The 10,749-nt window shown below is 49.3% G+C and overlaps 1 protein-coding gene across 1 annotated transcript; it reads left to right on the forward strand.

The window, feature by feature from the left end:
• The first annotated feature begins 603 nt into the window (after positions 1–603).
• On the forward strand, positions 604–9,217 carry si:ch211-222l21.1 (prothymosin alpha). The gene is made up of 5 exons (XM_041274434.1): positions 604–806; positions 3,842–3,919; positions 5,288–5,369; positions 8,085–8,185; positions 8,857–9,217. The coding sequence occupies exons 1-5, from the start codon at positions 756–758 to the stop codon at positions 8,923–8,925; spliced, it is 381 nt and encodes a 126-aa protein (XP_041130368.1). The 5' UTR covers positions 604–755; the 3' UTR covers positions 8,926–9,217.
• The last annotated feature ends 1,532 nt before the right edge of the window (positions 9,218–10,749 follow it).

Genomic DNA, 10,749 nt, shown 5'->3' on the forward strand with positions numbered 1-10,749 from the left:
GTGCTTTACCAGAACTCTCTGTGCTTTACAATGCTTCCCTATGCTTTACCAGACCTCTCTGTGCTTTACAATGCTTCCCTATGCTTTACCAGACCTCTCTGTGCTTTACAATGCTTCCCTATGCTTTACCAGACCTCTCTGTGCTTTACAATGCTTCCCTATGCTTTACCAGACCTCTCTGTGCTTTACAATGCTTCCCTGTGCTTTACCAGACCTCTCTGTGCTTTACAATGCTTCCCTATGCTTTACCAGACCTCTCTGTGCTTTACAATGCTTCCCTGCTTTACCATACCTCTCTGTGCTTTACGGGGCCGTGAAAGTAGCCAATCGCGTTTAGCGTGGGGGGGGGGGGGTTGAAGGACAACCGAGTTGACCAATAAGCGCGGACATAAAAAAACAAAAAACAAAAAAAAATCTGTTTTACATAATAAGGCGTGGCTTGCAGTTGGTCTCAGCCAATAAGAACGAGAGCGGGCGGCGCTTGGAAGGCGGGAGCGTGTTTGTTTTGATCGACGTTCGGGGTTTCCAATAGAAACCCTCCTAGCAGTTTTTTTTCTCCCCGGCTGTCCAATCCTGAGGGTTTTCTCCCGCCCCGCCTCAGAGGGGTTCTGTTTAATCCTGCGGTTCGGAGCGGTTCGTTTCACTCCTCCGCGAAAGAGCCGCGCTGCTGCAGAAAGGGGTCGCTGGAATTGGAATTGGAATTGGAATTGGAATTGGAATTGGAATTCCCGGAGGCTTCACCCGCAGCGCTTACAATGGCAGACACCGCCGCTGACACCGCCAGCCCCGCCGAGGTTACCGCCAAGGTAGGGTCTCCGGTATCGAGACACGCTGCTGTGTTGGAGGAGCCGCGCGGGGTCTCGCGTGTTTGATGCGTGTGCGTGGCCCGCGTGTCTTTGTTAACACGCGTGGCTTGCCCGCTTTGTTGAGGATGGAGTTGATTCTCAGAGAGCGGCTCCCGCCTTCGCCGTGGAAAACTTCAGCTCGCTCTCTTCTCTTTGTGTTTTTATTATCATTTATATTAAAATGTTTGTTGTTGTTGTTTCTGTAAGTTTTGTAAGTCGCGGAGCTGCGGGCAGTGTCGGGTCTCAGGTTTCGCGGCGGTGTGGGGATCAGTAGACCCGGGTTTCCAGCCCCTTGTCGCGGAGTGGGAGGCGATGCTAACCCGGTTCGAGGTGGAGCGGGTCGGGTTTCGGGTCGGTGCCGCTGGTGTTCGCGGAGTGGGAGGCGATGCTAACCCGGTTCGAGGTGGAGCGGGTCGGGTTTCGGGTCGGTGCCGCTGGTGTTCGCGGAGTGGGAGGCGATGCTAACCCGGTTCGAGGTGGAGCGGGTCGGGTTTCGGGTCGGTGCCGCTGGTGTTCGCGGAGTGGGAGGCGATGCTAACCCGGTTCGAGGTGGAGCGGGTCGGGTTTCGGGTCGGTGCCGCTGGTGTTCGCGGAGTGGGAGGCGATGCTAACCCGGTTCGAGGTGGAGCGGGTCGGGTTTCGGGTCGGTGCCGCTGGTGTTCGCGGAGTGGGAGGCGATGCTAACCCGGTTCGAGGTGGAGCGGGTCGGGTTTCGGGTCGGTGCCGCTGGTGTTCGCGGAGTGGACTCTGTTTTGAGGCGGTTCTCATGCTCTCGACCCGGGTTTCTGTCTCCGCGGACCGGGCTGCTTTAGATCAGCGAAGCGGCTCCAGCCTGCGCTTCAAACGGCGGGAAGCGCGCGCTCTTATTCTTTTTTTTTTTTCTCCCCGTTTTCATTGCGCGAGCTCAGGGGGGGCGTGTCTCCTCGCTGCTCGTGCCGCGCTTCTCTGAGGATTCTTTTGTCTGCTCGGTGAGAGCGCGCGCGGAAGAGGCGTTCCAAACCGTTTCTCCGAGAACGCGCTGCTTCACACAGCTCGAGACAGTGCGTGTGATTTGTTATTTCAAATGAGAGAGGAGGCGGAATCGCTCGCGCTGCGTGTTATCATCATAAACCAAACGCCTTTAAAAACATGTTCTATACAAAATCATTCGGAAACCCCGCTTTAATATAGGGCTATGCGTAGAAATCAGGTTATAATCGATCAAATACACGAACTCACTACGAGTCAATCGAAACCTGCTTTGAGCGCCTTTATTAAAGAGCACCCGAGCCCTCTACGCGTGTTTATATAAACCGATAAAGAGATTTTAATAACTTGCCTAGAGAAGGAATTGGCTTTAATTCGACCAAAACAAATCCCACTTAAGTCAAACCTAGATTTTTTTAAATGAGGTGTCTATTATACAGCGACGTAATCTTTCCTTTGAACTTACTAATAGTAAAACACATATAAACCAGACGGTACTTCATTATTATTATCGGTCACGCAGGACCGGTAACCGGGGTCCTGCCTCTCGCTAGCGCGCTTTCACCCGGTTTATACGTGAGGCTGCAGCGATTGCATAGCTGGGGTCTGTAATAATAACAAATAACATAGATCAGAGAGCAGTAATAAACCAGAATCAAGAATAATAACAAGATCAGAGAGCAGTAATAAACAGTAATAAACAAGATCAGAGAGCAGTAATAAACCAGAATCAAGAATAATAAGATCAAGATCAGAGAAACAGTAATCAAGAGCAGTAATAAACAATAACAGTAATAAACCAGAATCAAGAATAATAACAAGATCAGAGAGCAGTAATAAACCAGAATCAAGAATAATAACAAGATCAGAGAGCAGTAATAAACCAGAATCAAGAATAATAACAAGATCAGAGAGCAGTAATAAACCAGAATCAAGAATAATAACAAGATCAGAGAGCAGTAATAAACCAGAATCAAGAATAATAACAAGATCAGAGAGCAGTAATAAACCAGAATCAAGAATAATAACAAGATCAGAGAGCAGTAATAAACCAGAATCAAGAATAATAACAAGATCAGAGAGCAGTAATAAACCAGAATAATAACAAGATCAGAGAGCAGTAATAAACAAGAATAATAACAAGATCAGAGGGCAGTAATAAACCAGAATCAAGAATAATAACAAGATCAGAGAGCAGTAATAAACCAGAATCAAGAATAATAACAAGATCAGAGAGCAGTAATAAACCAGAATCAAGAATAACAAGATCAGAGAGCAGTAATAAACCAGAATCAAGAATAATAACAAGATCAGAGAGCAGTAATAAACCAGAATCAAGAATAATAACAAGATCAGAGAGCAGTAATAAACCAGAATCAAGAATAATAACAAGATCAGAGAGCAGTAATAAACCAGAATCAAGAATAATAACAAGATCAGAGAGCAGTAATAAACCAGAATCAAGAATAATAACAAGATCAGAGAGCAGTAATAAACCAGAATCAAGAATAATAACAAGATCAGAGAGCAGTAATAAACCAGAATCAAGAATAATAAACAAGATCAGAGAGCAGTAATAAACCAGAATCAAGAATAATAACAAGATCAGAGAGCAGTAATAAACCAGAATCAAGAATAATAACAAGATCAGAGAGCAGTAATAAACCAGAATCAAGAATAATAACAAGATCAGAGAGCAGTAATAAACCAGAATCAAGAATAATAATAACAAGATCAGAGGGCAGTCATGGCTCAGAGTGAAGCGAGGAGGCTCTGGTTTCTTCACAGACTTGCTTGCGCATGACTCCTGATCAGTTGCTTTGCTCGTTTTGTTACAGCACAGCTACCGCTAACCTGTTTGTTTATTTATTGATTTATTTTTAAACCGGGGAGAGCAATCGGATTGCTGGAAGTTTCCAAGCTGGCTTTGCCGAGCACAGCTGAAAAGCAGAGACTGTTTGAATTGAATGTTACTTTGGCGTTTTCAGCAAGAGGTGTGCTGCTAATAAAATGTTTTTTTTTGCATGAAGGACCTGAAAGAGAAGAAAGAAGTGGAGGAGGAGGTGAAGGAGGAGACTGGCAGCGGGGATGCACCTGCTAACGGCACGGTGAGGCTCTTTGTGTTCCTGGGGCCCCACAAGGGGGGGGCTTTGTGCGCCTCTGTGCAGGTGTTCAGCCCCCCTGCCTGGCGGGGGGAGGGTCATTTGTATCCCGACACACTTTGTGCGGTGGGTTCAGCCCCCTGCCTGGCGGGGGGAGGGTCTTTGTATTCCCGGGGGGGGGGGGCGCCTTTGTGCGCCTCTGTGCAGGTGTTCAGCCCCCCTGCCTGGGGTGTTCATCCTGTGAAGCAGCCCAGCTGATACGAGGTCACCTCTGGACACCGAGGCTGGGTGTAAGGATGCATTCCTATACCATGTGCTGCTAGGAGCAGACGTGTGTAATATAGAGAGCTGTGTGTTTTAACACGAAAAACAACTGGCCCACAGTATTCCACAAAAACATCTCGGTTATTTTAATACAGATCAGCCAGCATGCAGTCAGTACGTGAGACACAATATTGAAGGCAGGGGTCAGTATATGTGTGTGTGTGTTTCTGCAGTGTTTGAAGCAGTTTGATTTTAGCTGCGGGTGTTAGGGGTTGTGTGTGTGTGTTTCTGTAGTGTTTGAAGCAGTTTGATTTTAGCTGCGGGTGTTAGGGGTTGTGTGTGTGTGTTTCTGCAGTGTTTGATTTTAGCTGCGGGTGTTAGGGGTTGTGTGTGTGTGTTTCTGCAGTGTTTGAAGCAGTTTGATTTTAGCTGCGGGTGTTAGGGGTTGTGTGTGTGTGTTTCTGTAGTGTTTGAAGCAGTTTGATTTTAGCTGCGGGTGTTAGGGGTTGTGTGTGTGTGTTTCTGCAGTGTTTGAAGCAGTTTGATTTTAGCTGCGGGTGTTAGGGATTGTGTGTGTGTGTTTCTGCAGTGTTTGAAGCAGTTTGATTTTAGCTGCGGGTGTTAGGGGTTGTGTGTGTGTGTTTCTGCAGTGTTTGAAGCAGTTTGATTTTAGCTGCGGGTGTTAGGGGTTGTGTGTGTGTGTTTCTGTAGTGTTTGAAGCAGTTTGATTTTAGCTGCGGGTGTTAGGGGTTGTGTGTGTGTGTTTCTGCAGTGTTTGATTTTAGCTGCGGGTGTTAGGGGTTGTGTGTGTGTGTTTCTGTAGTGTTTGAAGCAGTTTGATTTTAGCTGCGGGTGTTAGGGGTTGTGTGTGTGTGTTTCTGCAGTAGTTTGATTTTAGCTGCGGGTGTTAGGGGTTGTGTGTGTGTGTTTCTGTAGTGTTTGAAGCAGTTTGATTTTAGCTGCGGGTGTTAGGGATTGTGTGTGTGTGTGTTTCTGCAGTGTTTGAAGCAGTTTGATTTTAGCTGCAGGTATTCCTGTGCTGGAGCTGGCAGTCGCTCTGCAGGCTTCTCTGTGATGTCATGCTCTGTTTTGTTTGCTGCTTGCTCTCAGGAGAAGGAGGCAGAGTCAAACGGTGCCGCTCACAGCGAGGAAACCCCCGAGCAGGCGGTGCGGGAGGACGGGGGCGAGGAGGGTGAGGCTTTCATTCATTTTCTATTTATTTTTCTTGTTGAAGTGTTAAAATGTTGCACTACTTGATAACAAGTCGCCCCAGTGTCTTCCTGAGCTTGTTCACAAGCAGTGTCAGGGGAGCAGTGCTTCCTCTGAGGAGCCCTGCTTCTTCTTTATGTGCTTGGGTCCTGAACTCGGTAAATATAAAAACATTGTTTGTTATTTCAAAGACCCTTGGCTGCTCTGCTCCCATATCATGAACACACTGGAGCAGCCCTGGTAGGAATAACGCATTCAAAGCATGACTGTGCTGCAGTGTAACCCAGGCTGGTGCTGGAGAGCGCACAGTGCGGCAGTGTAACCCAGGCTGGAGAGCGCACGGTGCTGCAGTGTAACCCAGGCTGGAGAGCGCACGGTGCTGCAGTGTAACCCAGGCTGGAGAGCGCACGGTGCTGCAGTGTAACCCAGGCTGGAGAGCGCACGGTGCTGCAGTGTAACCCAGGCTGGAGAGCGCACGGTGCTGCAGTGTAACCCAGGCTGGAGAGCGCACGGTGCTGCAGTGTAACCCAGGCTGGAGAGCGCACGGTGCTGCAGTGTAACCCAGGCTGGAGAGCGCACGGTGCTGCAGTGTAACCCAGGCTGGAGAGCGCACGGTGCTGCAGTGTAACCCAGGCTGGAGAGCGCACGGTGCTGCAGTGTAACCCAGGCTGGAGAGCGCACGGTGCTGCAGTGTAACCCAGGCTGGAGAGCGCACGGTGCTGCAGTGTAACCCAGGCTGGAGAGCGCACGGTGCTGCAGTGTAACCCAGGCTGGAGAGCGCACGGTGCTGCAGTGTAACCCAGGCTGGAGAGCGCATGGTGCTGCAGTGTAACCCAGGCTGGAGAGCGCACGGTGCTGCAGTGTAACCCAGGCTGGAGAGCGCACGGTGCTGCAGTGTAACCCAGGCTGGAGAGCGCACGGTGCTGCAGTGTAACCCAGGCTGGAGAGCGCACGGTGCTGCAGTGTAACCCAGGCTGGAGAGCGCACGGTGCTGCAGTGTAACCCAGGCTGGAGAGCGCACGGTGCTGCAGTGTAACCCAGGCTGGAGAGCGCACGGTGCTGCAGTGTAACCCAGGCTGGAAAGCGCATGGTGCTGCAGTGTAACCCAGGCTGGAGAGCGCACAGTGCTGCAGTGTAACCCAGGCTGGAGAGCGCACGGCTGCAGTGTAACCCAGGCTGGAGAGCATGTGCTGCAGTGTAACCCAGGCTGGAGAGCGCACAGTGCTGCAGTGTAACCCAGGCTGGAGAGCGCACAGGTGCTGCAGTGTAACCCAGGCTGGAGAGCGCACGGTGCTGCAGTGTAACCCAGGCTGGAGAGCGCACGGTGCTGCAGTGTAACCCAGGCTGGAGAGCGCACAGTGTGCAGTGTAAGCAGGCGATGGAGAGGGTTCAGTGTAAAGGATGTGTTAGCAGGATGGCGTTTGGGTTCAGTGTAACCCAGGTGGAGAGCGCACGGTGCTGCAGTGTAAAGGAGGCTGTTAGCAGCGAGCGAGTGCTGCAGTGTAACCCAGGCTGGAGAGCGCACGGTGCTGCAGTGTAACCCAGGCAGCGCGATGGAGTTTGGGTTGTAAGTGTAAAGGATGTGTTAGCAGTGATGGAGTTTGGGTTCAGTGTAAAGGATGTGTTAGCAGTGATGGAGTTTGGGTTCAGTGTGGAAAGGATGTGTTAGCAGTGATGGAGTTTGGGTTCACAGTATATAAAGGGTTTGTTAGCAGTGATGGCGTTTGGGCTCACAGTATATAAAGGGTTTGTTAGCAGTGATGGCGTTTGGGCTCACAGTATATAAAGGGTTTGTTAGCAGTGATGGCGTTTGGGCTCACAGTATATAAAGGGTTTGTTAGCAGCGATGGAGTTTGGGTTCAGTGTAAAGGATGTGTTAGCAGTGATGGAGTTTGGGTTCAGTGTAAAGGATGTGTTAGCAGCGATGGAGTTTGGGTTCAGTGTAAAGGATGTGTTAGCAGTGATGGAGTTTGGGTTCAGTGTAAAGGATGTGTTAGCAGTGATGGAGTTTGGGCTCACAGTATATAAAGGGTTTGTTAGCAGTGATGGCGTTTGGGCTCACAGTATATAAAGGGTTTGTTAGCAGCGATGGCGTTTGGGCTCACAGTATATAAAGGGTTTGTTAGCAGTGATGGAGTTTGGGCTCACAGTATATAAAGGGTTTGTTAGCAGCGATGGCGTTTGGGCTCACAGTATATAAAGGGTTTGTTAGCAGTGATGGAGTTTGGGCTCACAGTATATAAAGGGTTTGTTAGCAGTGATGGAGTTTGGGCTCACAGTATATAAAGGGTTTGTTAGCAGTGATGGCGTTTGGGCTCACAGTATATAAAGGGTTTGTTAGCAGTGATGGAGTTTGGGTTCACAGTATATAAAGGGTTTGTTAGCAGTGATGGAGTTTGGGCTCACAGTATATAAAGGGTTTGTTAGCAGCGATGGAGTTTGGGCTCACAGTATATAAAGGGTTTGTTAGCAGCGATGGCGTTTGGGCTCACAGTATATAAAGGGTTTGTTAGCAGTGATGGCGTTTGGGCTCACAGTATATAAAGGGTTTGTTAGCAGTGATGGCGTTTGGGCTCACAGTATATAAAGGGTTTGTTAGCAGTGATGGCGTTTGGGCTCACAGTATATAAAGGATGTGTTCGCATTGATGGAGTTTGTTCGAGTCTCTTCTGATGCGCTGTCCTCTCTGTCTCCACAGCTGAGGGAGAGGTGAATGAGGAGGGAGAGGAAGGGGCGGAGGAAGGAGAGAAGGAAGAGAAGGAAGATGTGCAGCCAGTGAAGCGCCCGGCTGAGGCAGAGGTAAGAGGGGGGGGCTGTGTTGAGACAGAGGTGAGAGGGGGAGGGGCTGTATTGAGGCAGAGGTGAGAGGGGGGGGCTGTATTGAGGCAGAGGTGAGCTCCAGGGGGGGGGGCTCTGTCTTGAGGCAGAGGTCCCCAGGGGGGGCATAACTTGAGGCAGAGGTGAGGAGGGGGGAGGGGCTGTATCCAACTCTCCCACCCCCCCGAGACATAACTGTATTGAGGTAGAGTGAGAGGGGGGGGGGGGCTGTATTGAGGTCAGGTGTGAGAGGGGGGGGTGTATTGAGGCCGGTGAGGAGGGGGGGGGGCTGACATAACTCCAGGTCAGAGGGGAGAGGGGGGGGCTGTATTCCGCAGCTCCACACAAAAAAAAAAACCCCCCCGGGCGGTGGGGGGTATCTGTATTTGATCAAGGCATGAGAAGAATCGACGACGACTCAAAGTCCTCTTCATTTCTACCCCAAGGAATTTACTGCAATGTGTTTTTTTTTAAGTGCAGTACAGTGTAAAAGCTGCTCTTCATTGTCCAGCTCTGCCACTTGGCTCCATACAGGGCGCTTGCAGTTACAATGCAGGAGTATCTGCCTGAAGGATCAACAGTGAGATCAAGCAGGACGTTTTTCATTTATTTTGCATTCAGATCGTGTATTTTTTTTTTGCCTTCCCCCCCAGGAGAAAGCTGAAACGAAAAAGCAGAAGACAGAAAACGGAGATTCGACAGAGGCTGAAGTGACAGCCTGAGCCAGCGTGCAGCCCGCCCTCTCTCGCCGTGCCAGCAGGGTCCCGTTCACACTGTGCAGAGGTGCTTCGTGATCCACCAGGGGACGCTGCTCCACTCCGGCCTGTAAAGCTGTATTATTCATTGCTCTCTTGTATATACAACTCGAGAGAGACCCTGGAGTGCTCAGCTTTGAGGCTGTGTGATTTCGGGGGGGGGGGGGTTGTTTTTCTCTCTGTATAATGAAGCACATTCTCTACTTTGTTTCTGTGACCAGCTGATAAAAAGTTTTAATTTTTTTTTTTGGTGTTTTTTTTTAAAAAAAAAAAAAAAAAAAAGAAAAAAACATTTGAAAAAAGACTCCCTTTGTCTCTCCCTCCCTCCCTCCGTCTCTCTCTTCTTTCCCTCCCTCCGTCTCTCGCTCCCTTCTTTCCCTCTCTGGTCTCTGTTATGGAGTGCAGTCCCTTCACTACCTGTGGGAGGGAGGGGGAAGGGGGGGGGGGGTCCTTTGTTATTTTCAGAGGGAGGGCTCTGTTATATTGACGTGCAGCTGGCACAGTTCCCTTGAGCAGGGAAAGGAGTTACTTGGCGATTTCTATACTGGGGATGGAAGGTTTCATTTGTTTAGTTTTGTTCTCCAAGGTGTATCTTTCTGTGTTGAGGCAGGATCCCTGAACATTTCTACACTAAAACTGCAGCGCCCTGCTGCCTGTCTTTATTCATGGAGGAGTTAGAAATAAAGAAAGGGGATCTGTTCCGCTGCCCTCATCTTCAGTCTGGAGCAGCTCCTCGCCGCGTCTCTCTTTCAATGGCTTCCTTCAATTAAACAACAATTCTTCCTAGATCGGTTTGTTTTTTCAGTGTACAGTTTTGTGGTTCTGAATACACAGGTTTGAATATATTTAGATCTACAGTGATGTGTTGTGGGTGCTGAGCGATGCTACAGAGGGGTCAGTGTGGAGCACTCTCCCTCTCCAGCACAGTCTGCCTGCACTCCCTCTCTCCTGAATAGAAACAGGGGGTGCTGTGCTGAGCGATGCTGCAGAGGGGTCAGTGTGGAGCGCTTCCCCCCTCTCCAGCACAGTCTGCCTGCACTCCCTCTCACAGATCTCAGCTGAATGGAGCTGGGTTGGGGTGATACTGGTTGCTTCACTACTGCTTTGTATTTTCTGGTTCTTGATTTTATAAATAAATCATTCTGTCTTTGGGTTTTCTTTTACTCATCGGACTTTGTCTCGTTTTGTGTCTGTAAATCCTGTCTGTTCCTCTATAGTACTGGGGGGGGGGGCGTTGTTTTAGGGAGTCGGGTCTCTTGCTGAGTGAATGGCATGTTAACTTACAGTGTGTAGACTAGCGCTCATTATTATTAAGGTGCTGGTAATGAGAGTGCGGCGTGTAGACTAGCGCTCATTATTATTAAGGTGCTGGTAATGACAGTGCTGAGAGTGCAGTGTGTAGACTAGCGCTCATTATTATTAAGGTGCTGGTAATGACAGTGCTGAGAGTGCAGCGTGTAGACTAGCGCTCATTATTATTAAGGTGCTGGTAATGACAGTGCTGAGAGTGCAGCGTGTAGACTAGCGCTCATTATTATTAAGGTGCTGGTAATGACAGTGCTGAGAGTGCAGTGTGTAGACTAGCGCTCATTATTATTAAGGTGGGTAATGACAGTGCTAAGAATAATGACAGTGCTGAGAGTGCAGTGTGTAGACTAGCGCTCATTATTATTAAGGTGCTGGTAATGACAGTGCTGAGATTGCAGTGTGTAGACTAGCGCTCATTATTATTAAGGTGCTGGTAATGACAGTGCTGAGAGTGCAGTGTGTAGACTAGCGCTCATTATTATT

Source organism: Polyodon spathula, chromosome 16 (assembly GCF_017654505.1).
Source record: "Polyodon spathula isolate WHYD16114869_AA chromosome 16, ASM1765450v1, whole genome shotgun sequence".
Taxonomy (NCBI): domain Eukaryota; kingdom Metazoa; phylum Chordata; class Actinopteri; order Acipenseriformes; family Polyodontidae; genus Polyodon; species Polyodon spathula.